This window comes from Ornithorhynchus anatinus, chromosome 10 (assembly GCF_004115215.2).
Source record: "Ornithorhynchus anatinus isolate Pmale09 chromosome 10, mOrnAna1.pri.v4, whole genome shotgun sequence".
NCBI classification, from domain to species: domain Eukaryota; kingdom Metazoa; phylum Chordata; class Mammalia; order Monotremata; family Ornithorhynchidae; genus Ornithorhynchus; species Ornithorhynchus anatinus.
Window position 1 is genome coordinate 31,394,314 of NC_041737.1, and position 17,991 is coordinate 31,412,304.

At 42.9% G+C, this 17,991-nt stretch overlaps 1 protein-coding gene across 2 annotated transcripts in view; it reads left to right on the forward strand.

Moving 5' to 3' along the window:
* Window positions 1–17,991, forward strand: part of DNAH6 (dynein axonemal heavy chain 6) — a 204,081-nt gene that overhangs the window by 64,176 nt on the left and 121,914 nt on the right. For both annotated transcript variants that reach the window (XR_003762480.2, XM_029073942.2), the window contains exons 23-34: window positions 1,286–1,382; window positions 5,040–5,262; window positions 5,476–5,640; window positions 5,727–5,840; window positions 7,032–7,157; window positions 7,247–7,402; window positions 8,279–8,440; window positions 8,529–8,666; window positions 8,946–9,113; window positions 12,449–12,597; window positions 15,568–15,675; window positions 16,744–17,299. Coding sequence is in view for 1 of the 2 variants with exons in the window: in XM_029073942.2 (XP_028929775.1) it covers window positions 1,286–1,382; window positions 5,040–5,262; window positions 5,476–5,640; window positions 5,727–5,840; window positions 7,032–7,157; window positions 7,247–7,402; window positions 8,279–8,440; window positions 8,529–8,666; window positions 8,946–9,113; window positions 12,449–12,597; window positions 15,568–15,675; window positions 16,744–17,299 (2,162 nt within the window). In the remaining variant the exon portion in view is untranslated. The remainder of the gene's footprint in view (window positions 1–1,285; window positions 1,383–5,039; window positions 5,263–5,475; window positions 5,641–5,726; window positions 5,841–7,031; window positions 7,158–7,246; window positions 7,403–8,278; window positions 8,441–8,528; window positions 8,667–8,945; window positions 9,114–12,448; window positions 12,598–15,567; window positions 15,676–16,743; window positions 17,300–17,991) is intronic.

Genomic DNA, 17,991 nt, shown 5'->3' on the forward strand with positions numbered 1-17,991 from the left:
TCCAGGAAATTTCAGTACATTTCAATAGGAATGAATTTAGTTCTGTTTACTTTTAAAGTCTTCTACTGAATATGGAATTATAGAAGCACATTACCTTGGACAACTGTATTCTACTTTCTTTTTATTCTGATCCTTGATACATGGATTCTGCTGGCAATAAAGTTGGTTTTTATTCACGAGCTCAATTATCCTCAATAAGGAAAGAGAGTGAATCAGGGTGGGTTTACACCTTGTAAATTACTTCTGAGAAGGGTTCACCCCTACCAATTCTGTTGAAGTGTACTTTCTCAAGTGCTTAGAAGAGTGCTCCGCACGCAGTAAGCACTTGATAAATGATTGATTGATTAATTGATCCTTCTTGGGGAATTCACCATACAGGAAAATCTCTGTTCACAAAGTCGGATTAGCTTCACGGTACCATCCATAGCAGTAGTATGACTGCAGTCTGGATGGAAAATAGGGGAAGCAGTCTAGTGGATAGAGCATGGGCCTGGGAGTCTGAAGGACCTGAGTTGTAAACCTGGCTCTGCCACTTGTCTGCTGTGTGACCTTGGGCAAGCCTCAGTAGCCTCATCTGTAAAGTGGGGATTATGACTGTGAGTCGTATGTGGGACAGGGACTGTGTCCAACCTGATTAGGTTGTGTCTACCCCACTGCGTGGTAAGCACTTACTATGTGCTTTACCAGTACCATTAAAAAAAGATAGACTTGGAAAAATGTAAAATAAATGAGTTAAATGCAGCTGTCTATCTATTCTTAACATTGATAATTCAGGATATATACTCCAGTGCAGTGAAGCTTAAAATGAACTGTGGATGTCTATTGAAGAAATTGGAGATTTAATACCCTCTGTAATATATTAGAGGTATCTTAAGCAGCGTGGCTCAGTGGAAAGAGCACGGGCTTTGGAGTCAGAGGTCATAGGTTCGAATCCCAGCTCGGCCACTTGTCAGCTGTGTGACTGTGGGCAAGTCACTTAACTTCTCTGTGCCTCTGTTTCCTCATCTGTAAAATGGGGATTAAGACTGTGAGCCCCACGTGGGACATCCTGATTCCCCTGTGTCTACCCCAGCGCTTAGAACAGTGCTCTGCACATAGTAAGCGCTTAACAAATACCAACATTATTATTAAACTCTTAATCCACCTAAGAGCAACAATGGCAATTTGTAATTTATTAGATGCTTTCATCAAACCAAGCCAGATCTTCCATTAGTATAATACACTGCTTAATTTTGGAAAACAAAATCTGTTTTTCCCCCTGATTTATTTTTTTTTCAACATTCAGGACTTTTGGAGACTTTTCAAAACAATAATGCCCTGCTTGATCAAATTCAGAAGTGCCTAGAAGCCTATTTGGAATCCAAGAGAGTTATCTTCCCCAGGTTAGTTTTTCTCAATAAGTAAGGTTGGAAATTACCTTTAGTTATCCACTGAATGAAGCCATATGTATTGCCATAATATGTTGTGACTCAAAGAAACTGGGAAGGAGCAAAGAGGGCATAAGCAAACGTAGGTCATCTTTGAGGAAGAGGGATTCCAAGCCTGGGAAGGTGTGGGGATTTGTGGTCTGGGATGGTAAAATGTGTGATGGGACTGGAGAAAAGAAGTTATTCAAAGATCTTTTGGGAGTTGGATGTTCCAAGAGACAAGCTTGGAAATGGTGCTCCACAAGAGAGAGAAAACTTGGTGGGAACTGGGGGGAAGATGAGGATTTTAACCAGATGGCAAAAGCTTAGTCAGGGAGTTGGTGGCAAGGAAACAGAGGCTGTGCATACAAAGTGTTTAACTGTGAACAGAGAGGACACCATATCCAGCAATGGTGTCTGTTAGCATTAGGGAGGTAAATGCATTCTTGGAGTGTGGGTGTAAGAGACACCAGATACCAAAGATTCCACTCATTTCCTGGAATAGAATCTACAATTGGGAAGCACTGGAAGAGCTGGAGTAAGTGGAGTAAGCACTGGAAGCACCATGACCTTATGGATAAAGGGCCTGGGAGTCAGAAGTCCTGGGTTCTAATTCTGGCTCTGCCACTTGCCTTCTGCATGACCTTAGGCAAGTCACTCAACTCCTCTATGTCTCAGTTTTGTCAACTACAGAATGGGGATTCAATACCTGTTCTCCCTCCTGCTAGACTGAAAGCCCCATGTGGGACAGGGACTGTATCCCGCCTGATTAACTTGTAACTACCCCAGTGCTTAGAACACAGTAAGTCCTTAATAAATGCTACCCAGGGAAGTAGTAGGTAACTTGGAGACGATTAAGGGAAACAAGGAGGTAGAAGGGAAATAACAGGTGCAGGGAGGCAGAGGCCACCCACTGATCCCAGATACTTGACACCATTTTTTTTTATGGTATTTGTTAAGAGCTCACTATGTGTCAGACACTGTACTTAGCACTGAGGAACATACAAGACAGCAAGATTGGACACAGTCCATGTACCACAAAGGGCTCACGGTCTTAATTCCCATTTTACAGATGAAGTAACTGAAGCACAGGCAAGTTAAGTGACTTGTCCAAGGTCACACGGCAGACCAGCAGCAGAGCCGGCATTAGAACCCAGGACCCTCTGACTCCCAGGCCCGTGCTCTATCCATTAGGCCACGCTGCTTACCCAGTCAATGGTATTTATTGAGTGCTACTATGTATAGAGCACTGTACTAAGCATTGGGGAGAGTACGATGCAACAGAATTAGCAGACACATTTCCTACTCATAATGAGTTTACAGTCTAGAGGGGGAGACAGACATTAATATGAATAAAAAAGTAATTTGTAGTATATAATTTAAGGAAAGGTGCTTAAGTGCTGAGGGGTTGGGGGTGGGTGAATATCATATGTCCGAAGGTCACAGATCCAAGTGCATAGATGACACAGGAGGGAGAGAGAGCCAGAGAAAAGAACAATTAATCCAGGAAGGCCTCTTAGAGGAAATGTGACCTTAATAATGCTTTGAAGGTGGAGAGGGTGGTGGTCTGTGTAATATGGAGGGGGAGGGAGTGGGAAAGCAGTCGGCGGCAGGATCACAGTATGATACTATGAGAAGTATGAGAAGCATGAGAAGTATGAGAAGCAGCGTGGCTCAGTGGAAAGAGCATGGGCTTTGGAGTCAGAGGTCATGAGTTCGAATCCCGGCTCTGCCACTTGTCAGCTGTGTGACTGTGGGCAAGTCACTTAACTTCTCTGGGCCTCAGTTACCCCATCTGTAAACTGGGGATTAAGACTGTGAGCCCCATCTGGGACAACCTGATTCCCCCGTGTCTCCCCCAGCGCTTAGAACAGTGCTCTGCACATAGTAAGCGCTTAACAAATACCAACATTATTATTATTATTATTATTACTAGAACTTGAAACCCGAATAGTTTGACATATTTAGAGCTAAGCTTATGGTGCAAGTGAGGCTTTAAAGGCCAGAGTGAAACTCAATAGAGGTATAGGCTAACCCACTATCACTTGATTTTGAAATCACTTGATATTCACCCCACCCTCATCCCCACAGCCTTTAAGAACATATCCATAATTTACTCATTTATATTAATGTCAGTGTCCTTCTCTAGACTGTATGCTCCTTGTGGGAAGGGAACGTGACTATCAACTCTGGTTTTATACCCTCCTGCTTGGGAAAATAATAAAAAAAAATGGTAGTATTTGTTAAGCGCTTACTATGTGCAAAGCACTGTTCTAAGCGCTGGGGGATACAAGGTGATCAGGTTGTCCCACGTGAGGTTCACAGTTTTTAATCCCCATTTTACAGATGAGGCAACTGAGGCACAGAGAAGTTAAGTGACCTGCCCAAAGTCACACAGCTGGCAAGCGGCGGAGCCGGGATTAGAAGCCATGACCTCTGACTCCCAAGCCCAGGCTCTTGCCACTGAGCCACACTGCTTCTCTAAGAGTGCTCTGTACATGGGAAGTGCTCATTAAGTATCATTCAGATTTTCCTTGAATTGTTTTGTCAGTAGTTATAATGGATTCCTCTGACCCATCCATGCTCTCTTGCCCAGGCCTGCTCTGGGCAACAGCACATTCTACGTGACAGTTGGTTAGTATAAAGATGCAGTTGGTGGCCAAGAAACAGGCAAACCCTCTCAGTCTTAACTCAGAATAATAAGCAACGTAGCCTAGTGGAAAGAGCTTGGGCCCAGGAGTAAGAGGATATGGGTCCTAATCCCATATGTGTCAGTTGTCTTATGCGTGACTTTGTGCAAGTTACTTAACTACTCTGGGCCTCAGTTTCCTCAACTGTCCTCCCTCCTACTTCGACTGTGAATTCCATGCAGGACAGAGACCATGTCTGACCTGATTAACTTGTATATATCCCAGTGCATAAAACAGTGCTTGTCACATAGAAGCAGCGTGGCGCAGTGGAAAGAGCATGGGCTTTGGAGTCAGGGCTCATGAGTTCGAATCCCAGCTCTGCCACTTGTCAGCTGTGTGACTGTGGGCAAGTCACTTAACTTCTCTGTGCCTCAGTTTCCTCATCTGTAAAATGGGGATGAAGACTGTGAGCCCCACGTGGGACAACCTGCTTCCCCTGTGTTTACCCCAGCGCTTAGAACAGTGCTCTGCACATAGTAAGCGCTTAACAAATACCAACATTATTATTATTATTACATAGAAAGCACTTAACAAATACCACTATATATATATTTACATATATTTTTGTATAAAGAAATTAAGGACTGTAAAGCAAATACTTGCCCCCTTGAAGCAGAAAGTACCGAGCACCTCTCCTTATAGTTTTAGTTGGCGAGCAATACTGAAGTAAATAAATTTGTATTGAAATGTGGGTCAATATTTTTGTTTCCTAGGCATACAGACTGTGACCCCGTTGCTGGGTAGGGGTTGTCTCTATTTGTTGCCGAATTGTACTTTCCAACCGCTTAGTACAGTGCTCTGCACATAGTAAGGACTCAATAAATATGACTGATTGAATGAATGAATGAATGCAGTTTATATAACTGAAGATGGAATTGTTCCATCTACTTAACCTGGCCATGGTGCCTTTTCAGAATGTTTTCTATGTTTTTATAAACTACAGATTTTACTTCTTATCGAATGATGAGCTCCTGGAGATTTTAGCCCAAACACGCAATCCACAAGCTGTTCAACCTCATTTAAGAAAATGTTTTGATGCAATTGCTAAGTTAGAATTTGCCCTTTTGGTTCCTTCTGATGCAAAAGGAATTCCTGCCATTGAGGGAGAACCTGAAAAGGTTTTTACCAATGACATATTAGCAATGCTGTCACCCGAGGGAGAAAAGGTAAGAGAAGCTTCATTCCTATCATTACTCAAATTTTAAGATGTGTATATTTTTTTCAGGAGGGGGAAAATGGAAATGAAATCACTAAGGTTTATGTACCCGAATATATTTCTGCACAACAGTGGAATGAGCTGCAAACTTAAACTGTTTTTTTTTCTTTTTTAAGCTTTCCGCATATGTTATTTCACAGTTACCATAACAATTATCTCGTAGGTTAGCTTGGGGAAAGGACTTAAAGCAAGAGGCAACGTAGAAGACTGGCTTGGTAAAGTAGAAGAAGCAATGTTCATATCTCTGAGACGTTTGAGTAAAATGGCTATTGCTGATTATCAGTATAAACCAAGGATAGAGTGGGTAACGGCTGGCCATCCTTCTCAAGTAATTCCTTTTCTTTTTCATTCCTGTATATGTCGGTGCCGCTTTTGAGGCATGTATTCGGGGCTGAAAGAACTATCTTCGTATAGGTTGTGCTGACCGTTTCTCAGATCATGTGGTGCCAGGATATGACTAATTGTTTAGAAGGAGAGAATCATGATCATTTACAAGCCTTGGAACGATTTGAAAAAGTAAACTTTGAGGTGAGTTTTAAAGGAAATAAAGTATGTAACAGTCATGGCGATAGGTTACAGGGTAGATGTGAGAAGCAGCATGACCTAGTGGATAGCACACAGGCCTAGGAGTCAGAAGGACCTGGGTTCTAATCCTACCTCCACCTCTTGTCTGCTCTGTGACCTTGGGCAAGTCACTTAACTTCTCTGTGCCTCAGTTACCACATCTGAAAATGAAGATTATTTTACCATTATTATTGTAGCAATTTTCCCTTTAAAAAGGGAACAGTGTATACGTCCATTCTTTCAGAACTTCGTAATACTTCAACAGAATGAGGGAGACTTCTGACCTCCATTAGGAATTGAAACTGTTCCAATTTTTATTTTTTATGTACGTGTGTTTTCATGGATTTTTTTGTCTCCTGTATCTCTGCTGTGCAATCATTGAGGGCAGGGAATGTGCTTGTTTTATTATTACATTGTTATCTCCCAAGCCCTTAGCTTTGCGCACAGTAAGTGCTCAACAAATAAGAAAGAAAGAAAGAAAGAAAGAAAGAAAGAAAGAAAGAAAGAAAGAAAGAAAGAAAGAAAGAAAGAAAGAAAGAAAGAAAGAAAGAAAGAAAGAAAGAAAGAAAGAAAGAAAGAAAGAAAGAAAGAAAGAATGCCACAGAGGCCTGGGGTTGTCTGGGAGGCGAGTTTTGTTTAAAAACCGTGTGTGCCTGGAACTGATGGATTTTGCAAAACCCCAGTGTGACACACGGTATCAATACATCACATGAGATATGACAACCTTGAACTCTGTTCCTCACTTTAACTAACTGGAGCCTGGTTAGAGAAGCAGCGTGACCTAGTGGATAGAACCCGGCCCTGGGAGCCAGAAGAACCTGAGTTCTATTCCCGATGCCGCCACTTGTCTGCTGTGTGATCTTCGGCAAGGCACTTAACTTCTCTGTATTTCGGTTACCTCATCTGTAAAATGGGAATTAAGACTGGGAGTCCCTTATGGGAGGGACTGTGTCCAACCCCATTTGCTTGTATCCATCCCAGTGCTTAGTACAGCCACCTTTTCTGGAGATAAAAGTTGTTTAGAGGCCAAACTCCCGATGGGTAGGGCTTAACAGAAGTGGGGATGAACATTCAAGCGGAGTAGGGAAGAAATGATCCTAGCCAGGCATTTTTAATTGTGCAACTGATTTAAACAGATGCTTCCCTTTTTTGCAGAGGTTAAACGCATTGGCCACATTAGTTCGAGGTGTTCTTCCTACATTACACAGAAATATCATTACTGCTTTGATTACCATCGATGTTCATGCTCGAGACATTGTCAGTGACCTCGTTGGAGGAAAGGTAATATTGCTTCTTGGGTAAAAATCCCTTCCGAATGAGCCACTTTCAAAGAAGATATTAGAATAAATGTGTATCATTTGTATTATTAGGTGGATACCATTGACTGCTTTGAATGGCAAAGACAACTACGCTATTATTGGGATCTGGAACTGGATAATTGTATTGCTAGAATGGCTTTATCCCAGTATACCTATGGCTACGAATATTTGGGTGCATGCCCAAGATTAGTGATTACTCCTCTCACCGTAAGTTATTTTTTGTTTTATGCCCATATTTCCAAAGACATTTGCTCTTTGAAGAATAGTAATGCCATCTTCAAAGGGAGAAGACCATAAGATGTAACTGTGGAAAGAGCATAAGACTGAACGTGACGGAACGTGAGAAGACCCAGTTCATGCCCTTGCTCCACCGCTGGCCTAGAAGGTTGACCGTAGGCCAGATACCTAATCTCTCTGTGCCTTAATTTCCTCATCAAAATAATGGGGATGAGATAGATTGTGAGTCACATGTGGGACCGCGACTCTGTCTGATCTTATACCTTTCTGTCTCAGCATTTAACATAAAGAAAGAGCTAGATAGAGCCAGAATCATCATTTAATAATTCAGAGAAATGTATAGAAAATAAATCCTATTCTTTACCTGTATGGTGGCCTAGTGGAAAGAGTACGGGCTGGGAGTCAGAGGACCTGAGTTCTAATTCCGGCTCTTCCGATTGTTGCTGTGTGGCCTTGGGCAAGTCACATCACTTCTCTGTGCCTTAGTTTCCTCAACTGTAAAATGGGAATAAAATACCTGTTCTCCCTCCTACTCAGACCGTGAGCCCCATGTGGGACAGGGACTGGGTCCAACCTAACCAATTTGTACCTTCCCCAGCTTTTAACATAGGAAGTGCTTAACAAATACCATAAAAAGTTTCTTTTCCTTTTCAGATTTTCTTGGGAGTAATACAATTTTTATTCCAACTGGTAAATTTGGCTGGGTATTGCCACTCTTATCAAATCTTTAATAGGAAATGGCTTTCTTCCCCTAATAACAAAGAAAAGAAATACATAGAAATATTCATTTGGTGACAAATAGAAGTGCTCGTCGATGATACTAGTAGTAATATGTCTCCTTATTAGGATCGTTGCTACCTCTGTCTTATGGGAGCATTGCAGCTTGACTTGGGTGGAGCCCCAGCTGGGCCCGCAGGCACCGGCAAAACCGAGACAACCAAAGATCTGGCCAAAGCCCTCGCCATCCAGTGTGTGGTCTTTAATTGTTCTGACGGTTTGGATTATAAGGTACAGTGTGCACACATCGCGCAGCGTGGTACGCAGTTTTAATGATCTCCCCAGCCTGAAATATTCAACTTTGGTCCTTTGGTTTCAGATGATGGGACGTTTCTTCAGTGGTTTGGCACAGTCAGGAGCCTGGTGCTGTTTTGATGAATTTAACAGAATTGACATAGAGGTTTTGTCTGTTATTGCCCAGCAACTTATTACAATTAGAAATGCCAAGGCTGCAAAGGTAAGGTTTGTGTCCCTTTCAGGTTAAGAGGTGAATGGGGTGTTTTAAGACAGGGAATTTTTCTGGAGTTTAGTTTCTTAAAGTAGCAGGCTCAGGAGATGCTCATCAGTGAAAGGAATTGGTGATGCTAGAGTAGGGATTTATCCTATGATGAGCAAATGATTCCTTATGCTGTTTTTCAGTTCTTAATATAAAGAAAAAACTTACGGCTATGTACATAAATCCTGTGGGGCAGAGGGAGGGACGTGACAATATTAAAATTCTGTTTCTTTTAAACAGCTCTCCCGATTTATGTTTGAGGGGCGTGAAATCAAGTTGGTTATGACCTGTGTGGCATTCATCACAATGAACCCTGGTTATGCTGGACGGACCGAATTGCCCGATAATCTAAAAGCTTTATTTAGGCCATTTGCAATGATGGTTCCAAATTATGCCTTGATTGCGGAGGTGAGTTTCCCATAAAAACCAGCCGAATTTCAACATGTATCTTGATTCCTCCAGAGCAAAAATCTATCCTCCCCCTGTTGTGAATCCACCTGGCTCACTGTCAGGCAGGGTTAGGGGAATTCGATATCCTTTGAACTTGTTGGTTTGTAACTAGAAATGGAAGATGAGGAGAAATGTGTGGTTGTTAAGTGTTTAGCAACATTGGTTGGATGGATGGTTAAGTTAATATTTAAGTATTGCGATTGTTGTGTTTTGTGAGCCAATTCATCACAAAATTTAACTAACCTCTTGAAAGAGGTCCACCAGCTTTTTTTTAACAAGGATTCCCTTTGATTTTTGACTGACGTTTTAAGATTCCTTTTACTTGATCTCTTCCAGCCTTTTGATTTTTATGCTCCTTTCACTTCCTCTTGTACTCCACAATTGATTTCTTTACTTTTAAAATATCTTCATCCACTCCCCCCGACTCAGTGGTAAAGAAGGAGGTGTTGGCTTCCTTCTCACTCCCCAATACCACTTTCTCACCATTCCACCTCCCCCATCCCTTTCTTTCCCTTCCTTCGAAGCGCACATCTTCTGCCTCTACCACCAACCGTGGATTCTAATAATAGTCATCCACTGCTCCCCAGGCCCTACCACAAACCTTCTTAGCCATCTTGATCCATTTCTCACATTACTTCTCTCTTTTTCCATCCCGAAATTGATCCTTGGGGCTATTCTGATGACCCTTCTACTGCCCGTTTTCTATTACTCCTCAACTCCACTGATCTTCTGCTCCACCCCAGCTTACCCACTCACCAACTTGAACATACACTCAACCTCATCATCTCTAGCCACTGCATAGTCTCTTCCCTCACCAACTCTGAAATCCCTCTATCTGATACCTCTCTCACACACCTCCTCCCTGCAAATCTGTGCTGTTCCCCCACGGAGACCTCTGTAGCCACTGCATAGTCTCTTCCCTCACCAACTCTGAAATCCCTCTATCTGATACCTCTCTCACACACCTCCTCCCTGCAAATCTGTGCTGTTCCCCCACGGAGACCTCTGGTCGATTGACCCCATCCAATTTTTTCAACTCATCATGTCCTATTTAGCCTCCAAACCCAAACTACCTTCCCTTGATGACCGGATTGATGCTCTCAACACCATCCTCCTTACTGAGCTCATCTCATTTGCTCCCCCATCCCTTTGTTCATCTTGTATCACTAACCCACAGCCCTGGTCACCTCCCCAATCTGCCTCCTTCTTTCTTGTGCATGAACTGCCTATCGCTGCTGGTGAAAATCTAGATATCAGGACAGCCTCGTCCACTTCAAAGTTATCCTTACATCCTTTAACCCTGCCCTCTCCTTTGCCTGGAAATATTATTTTTCCATCTTTAATGACATCTTTATTGCCCCTCTGCCCATTGCCCTCACCAATTGTTTCAGATGTTTAACTCCCTCCTCAAACCGCCATTCCCCCACCTCCCCCATTTATTGCCCCTAATGACCTGGCCACTACTGTATTGAGGAAATAGAAACTATCAGATATAACTTCCCTAAAATTTCCCCTACTCCTCCCCAGTCCCCCCACCCTCCTGCCCCTTCTCTGATTCTCCCCTCTTTCCCAGCAGTATCTCAGAGGAGATCTCCCGCCTTCTCTCAAACTGCCACCTTCGACTGTTTGCTCTCCATTGACTTCTTCCACACTGCTTGCAATCATGCCCAGGTCTCCAATATCCTAAAAAAAATCCCTCCCTTGACCCCACAGCTCCCTCCAGTTATCACCCCATCTCCCTCTTACCATTCCTTTCCAAACTCCTATACCCGCTGTTTCCAGTTCATCTCCTCCAATTGTTTCCTTGGCCCCTCCAATCTGGGTCCCATCCCCTTCACCAAAACTGCCCTCTCAAAGGTTACAAATGATCTCTTTCTTGGAAAATCCAGGGGCCTCTATTCCATCCTAATTCTTCTCATCTCTCAGCTGTCTTCAATGCTGTCGCCCAACCCCTTCTCCTGAAAGCATTATCCATCCATGCCTTCACGAACTCTGTCCTCTCCTGGTTCTCCTATCTCTCTGGCCACTCATTCTCTGTCTCTTTCGTGGGCTCCTCATCTGCCTCCCACCCCCTAACTGTGGTTATTCCTCAAGATTCAGTAATGAGTCCCCTTCTATTCTCCATCTACACCCACTCTCTTGGAGAACTCATTCACTCCCATGGCTTCAACTGCCACCTCTGTGCAAATGATTCCCAAATCTAAATTCCCAGCTCTGATCTCTTTCCCTCTCTACAGTTTTGCAACTCCTCCTGCCTTCAAGACATCTCTACTCAGATGCCCTGCTGTCACCTCAAACTTAACATGTCAAAAACAGAACTCCTCCTCTTCCCACCCAAATCCTGCCCTTCTTCTGACTTTCCCATTACTGTAGACAACACCACCATCCTTCCTATCTCACAATTATCCTTGACTCCTCTGGATTCTAATAATAGTCTTGGCATTATCCTTCACTCCTCCCTCTCATTCAAACCACAATTTCAGTCTGTCAAAAAATCTTCCGGTCGGTTCAATCTTCACATTGCTAAAATCTGCCCTTTCCTCTCATCCAAATTGCTTCTATACTAATCCAAACACTTATCCTATCCCACCTTGCTCAGCCTCCCTGCTGAGCTCCCTGACTCTCCCCAGTCCAATCCATACTTCCCTCTGCTGCCCAGCTCATTTTTCTACAAAAATGTTCAGTCCATATTTCCCCACTCCTCAAGAACCTCCAGTGGTTGTTCATCCACCTCCACAGAAACAGAAGCTCCTTACTTACCATGGGCTTTAAAGTACTCAATTACCTTGCCCGCTCCTACCTCACTTCCTTGTTCTCTTACTGCAACTCACCCTACAGACTTGGCTCTTCTAACACCAACCTACCCACTGTACCTCGATCTTGTTTATCTCGCCCATGTCCTGCCTCTGGCCTGGCATGCATTCATAGCCAAGAGACATTCACTCTCCCTGCCTTCAAAGCCTTACTGAAGGCACAGCTCCTTCAAGAGGCCTTCCCTGACTAATCCCCTCTTTTCTTTTTCTTCCACTCCCTTCTGCATCTCCCTCTAAACTGTAAACTCATTGTAGGCAGGGAATGTATCCATTCTGTTGTTATACTGTACTCTCCCAAGTGCTTAGTAAAGTTCTCTGCATACAGAAAGCACTCAATAAATATGACTCATTGATATACAAGACTTGGTTGCTCTTTAGCTCTCCTAAATGTAACAGTCATTTTTGAGATACCATCAAATATTATTTTGCTTCGGTTTTCAGCACAATAGTAAAAACTTCTTCAATTGTTGTATATTTTAGGTCATTTTATATTCAGAAGGATTTGAATCCAGTAAAATTCTAGCAAGGAAAATGACTCAAATGTATAAACTTTGCAGTGAGCAACTTTCTCAGCAAGATCACTATGACTTTGGCATGAGGGCAGTTAAATCTGTATTGGTCATGGCTGGGTAAGAAATTAAAAAACCTTTGCATTAAATCATTAATATTTGAACCATCACACTGATACTAAATAATAATTATTATTATGATATTTGTTAAGCACTTATTATGTGCCAAGCACTGTTCTAAGCACTGGGGTAGATACAAGGTAGTCAGGATGTCCCTCGTGGGGTTCACGGTCTTAATCCCCATTTTCCAGATGAGGTAACTGAGGCCCAGAGAAGGGAAATGACTTGCCCAAGGTCAAACAGCAGACAAATGACAGAGCGGGATTAGAACCCATAACCTTCGACTCCCAGGCCCATGCTCTATCCACTACGCTATGCTGCTTCTCCCGTTACTGTTATCTTTGTTTTCCTTAAACAATTGTTTGAAACATGAAATGATTTGAAAACGAATCTTTATCACCTGAATGTTCTTCATTAACTGTCATCTCCCCCTAAGTTTATTTCTTTCTTGGGAAGCAGCATGGCCTAGTGGAAAAAGCACAGGCCTAGGAGTCAAAAGACCTGGTTTCTAATCCCAGTTCTGCCACTTGTTTGCTGTGTGACCTTGGGCAAGTATTTAACGTCTCTGTGCCTAATTTTCTTCATGGGCGAAATAGGGATTCAATACCTGTTCTCCCTCCTATTTATTCTGTGAGCCTCATGTGGGACTTGATTTTCTTCTTATTATTATTTGTTTATAGTAATAATGGTATTTGTTAACCACTTACACTGTGTCAAGTGTAGATGCACACTCTACTGTGCAGTGTAGATACAAGGTAATCAGATCTGATGGGGCTCAGTAGGAAGTAGGAAGGAGAACAGGCATTGAATCTGGGTCTCTGATGCAACTGAGGCACAGAGAAGTGAAGTGATTTGTTCAAGCAGACAAGTGGTGGAGCCAAGATTAGAACTCAGGTCCTCTGATTTCCAGGCCTACGATGTTTCCTCTAGGCCATGCTACTTCTCTTTATCTTGTATGTACCCCAGGATTGAGTACAATGTTTGGCATACAATACTCTTATTATTGTTATTATTAATATTATTTCCATTCAAGAAGTACCAGTAGAGCCTCCTTTCAACCGTCAACCACGATTCCCAAAGAAAGTCATCTTTGGAAAAGTTTAGACAAGTTTCACTGTTACATCACTGTTACATCATCAGCCAGAGAACCAGGGTCCCCAAGGGACAACTAGAAAAGGCATTACTTTGAAATAGACTGCATGCCACCTTCAGGTAGTGTTTGAGAGGAAATTCCAAATCCTTGCCAATACCCAGCTGATTTAAAAGATATAATCAATCAATCAATGGTATTTATTGAGCTCTGACCGCGGGCAGAGCACTGTAGTAAACGCTTGTGAGAACAGTGCCAAAGAGTTGGAAGTCACTTTCCCTACCCACAATGAGTTTATGTCTTAGAAGTTTGGGATGGATTTTGGAGGAGTGCTTAGTACAGTGCTCTACACATGAACGGTTCTTTAAGCCTAAGCCCTGTGTGGGTGGGGTGGAAGTCTTGTCTTCCCAACTAGCCTTTAGGCTCCTTACAATCAGGAATTGTGTCTACCAGTTCTGTTGCATCATACTAGCCCAAGCGCTCAGTATAGTGCTCAGCACACAATAAGGGCTCCAAAAAAACCATTGACTGATTGATTGATTATATCTTTTAAATTAACTGGGTATGGGCAAGAATGTGGAATTTCCATTCAGAAATTGCCTCCAGTAGATATGCCGTCTATTTCAAAATAATGCCATTTCTAGATGTAGATCTCAGGCCTCTGGCTGATGATGTCACAGAGAGAAGCAACATGGCCTAGTGGATAGAGCACTGGCCTGGAATTCAGAAGGACTGAGGTTCTAATCCCAGCTCTGCCACTCCTCGATTATGTGACCTTGGGCAAGTCAGTTAGCTTCTCTGTGCCTTAGTTACCCCAAAGAGGGTTAAGACTGTGAGCCCCATGTGGGACACGGACTGTATCCAATCTGCTTATCATGTATCTACCACGGGGCTTAATACAGTGCCTGGCACTTAGTACATGTCTAACAAATATCATTAAAAAATAAATCTCACCTCTGCCACTGTCCTGCTGTATGACTTTGAGCAAATGCAAATTCCATTTCCTCACTTGTAAAATGGAAATGATCACACCTGTGCCTTCTCAGCAATGTTGGAAAGATAAAATGATAAGTCTCGTAAATATACTCTGTCACACAATTTCAAGATATTACTATTATTCTTTCTCCCATACCTGGAGATGCCATTCAACTGAGGACTGAAGTTGGGGTAATGGTGGAGAAGAGGATGATGGGGTCATTTTTCTTCATTCCTCTTGACCTTTCCTCAGTTGTAGTGCTGGAACCCCAGCTGCACAAAGTGGGCTCTTTCCCCCATAAAAGGCCAAATGACCCTTCTCTCATGTTCCCCCTCAAACCAGCAGAAGAGCTAACTACTGGGGGGATGCAGTGACATAAATAATGACTTTTACAACACTGCAACTCTCTAGGAGCATTTGTGGGACTTTTCTCTCTTCCAAGGACAGCCTGCTTGCTGTCTGTAGGAAATTAGCATATAATAATAATAATGATACTAATGATAGTTAAGCGTTAATTATGTGCCAAGCACTGTGCTCAGCCCTGGGGTAGATGCAAGGTTATCAGGTCCGACACAGTCCCTTTCCCACATAGAGCTCCCAGTCTAAGCAGGAGGGAGAACGGATATTGAATTATCTTTTTATGGATGAGGAAACTGAGGCGAAGAGCAGTGGACTTGCCAGGACACCCAACAGGCAAGCAGGAGAGTAAGGATTTGAACTCAGGTCTTTTGATGCCCAAGCTCTTGCTCGGGGCCAAGGAAGTATGGATATGCTGATGCTCTGATCTGGCCCACCCAAAGGTCAAGACCAACTTGTCCCTAGACCTCATTTTCAAATCCCTGTGTGGCCAGGGAGGAGAAATGCATTTTTTGACTACTTTGCAATGTGGATCTTTTAAATATAGGTCACTGAAGAGAGAAACCCCTCACCTGAATGAAGAAGTGGTGTTGATAAGAGCTTTACGCGATTCCAATTTACCAAAGTTTCTTTCAGATGATGCTCTTTTGTTCAGGTAATTTTCTGAATAACAACTGACCTTTCCTGGAGTTATCTAGAGCAACAAAACCCAAGTAATCCTACATTCAATTGTAATTTTACCAAGAACCGAGATGTAAAAATTAGAGTCCATGTTTATGACTCTACAGGAAAGCATCACAGTGGAAAAAGTTGTGTTGACAACTGAATCTAAAGCTTCATTATCTATTATTTTATTTCTACGTATGGTTATTTTTAAAAATGATATGTTCTGAGAGAACCATTACATGGGAAACGATGAAAGGAAGTGTTCCATCTCCTCTGAGAATAGAAAAGAAGGAAAGAGCTAATATACAGCCAAAGGGTTTAAAATCAGGCCTTGGGTAGAACTTTTTCATGAGTTTTATTAACCATGAAAATGCATTCCCAGAATAGCTGTGAAATCTCTTCAGAGAATTCTTTTGGAAAAGCATAGGTTTGTCTTTGGGGAATTTCCTTAGACTGGATAAGTCTTTTTTTATTTATTTTTTTTAATTAACATCGGGCTCTGTTCTTCCCATTGTGCCCTGGAGATGGGACGGGGCCATGCCTAATTCCCACTTGTGTATTCCTTCCCATTAAGCTCCTTGTGGACAGGGATGGTAGCTATCAAATCTCTTGTACTGGACTCTCCCACGCACTTAGTACAATGTTCCGCACAAAGTAAGCATTCAATAAATACGACTGATTGAGTATAGTGCTGTTCACACAGTAAGCAATACTATTACAACTACTACTAGTTCCAAGCCCAGCTAGTCTCGGAAAAAAGTGCATAAAAACCACATGGCATGGCAACTGACTCCTCATTTCGTTCTCAGCACTTCCAGGGTATTCTCCATTCCCTTTGTTCCCACTCCCCATTCCCCTTGGTTATCAAAGGAACTCACATGGGTGGGAGTGCTCCGGTAAAATGGCTCCCACCTCATCCCTGGGAGAAGTGTTTAAGGATTTCCTCAGTGTTGTACCTCACCACTGCCTATGAAGAAAAATCAGATTCAAAATGATTTTCAGTCTAATTGGAAGAAAACTCAAGGTTCCCAGTTAATTCGATTTTGATTTCTGTTAGTGGGATCATTTCTGATCTCTTCCCCGGAGTCACGATTCCAGAACACAATTACGGCATTTTGCAGTCGACGATCATCAACGTCATGACGGGACAGAAACTACAACCCCAGCCCACCATGGTTCGGAAAGTGATACAGTTCTACGAAACGATGCTGGTGAGACATGGAGTGATGCTCGTCGGGCCGACGGGAAGCGGCAAGACGACAGTTTACCGAATTCTGGCAGAGTCTCTGGGAATTTTGCACAAGTTGAAAGAACCAAATCCCTTCTACCAACCCGTTAAGACTTATATTCTCAATCCGAAATCCATCACCATGGGCGAGTTATATGGTGAGGTTAACCATTTAACGTTGGAATGGAAAGATGGCTTAATGGCTCTGAGCGTCCGAGCAGCTGTAAACGACACTTCAGAAGATCATAAGTGGATTATCAGCGATGGGCCGGTGGATGCCCTATGGATCGAAAATATGAACACAGTCTTGGATGACAATAAGATGCTTTGCTTGGCCAACAGTGAAAGAATCAAACTTACTCCCCAGATTCACATGGTTTTTGAGGTACAGTACACTGCTTTCACACTGTCGATCGGCTTGGCAGTCAACGGTATCTGGGTATTTGGGGTGCTTGTTGTTTCCAAGGAAGCCAGCACCCTGCTGTTCGGGAAAATCGGCATTACAGGGGGAGCGGGGGGAGTCTTTGTGGTATCGGGGTTCAGCCTTCTGGATTATAGCGTGACGGGGAACTGTCAGTTAGCCGGCCAGTGAGGTGCTTCGACCATTCCAGGGCAAAGCTAACCATTTAACGTTAGACTGGAAAGATGAATTGATGGCTCTGAGCATCCAAGCAGCTGTGAATACTTCAGATACTTCAGAATAATAATAATGACTGTGGTACTTACTCAGCACTTAAAATGGGCAAAGACTGTTCTAAGCACTGGGGTAGATACAAGGTTATTAATATGGACACAGTCCTTGTCCCACATGGGGTGCACAGTCTAAGTAGGAGGGAGTAAGATTTAATCCTCATTTTTACAGATGAGGAAACCATAGACAAGTGACTTGCCCAAGGTCACACAGCTCACAAGTGGCAGAGCTGGGTTTAGAAGCCAGGTCCTCTGATTCGCAGGCCCTTGCTCATTCCATTAGACCATGCTGCTTCTGCTTCTCAGAAGATCAATCAATCAATCAGCCGTATTTATTGAGTACTTATTGTGTGCAGAGCACTCTACTTAGCACTTGGGAGAGTATAA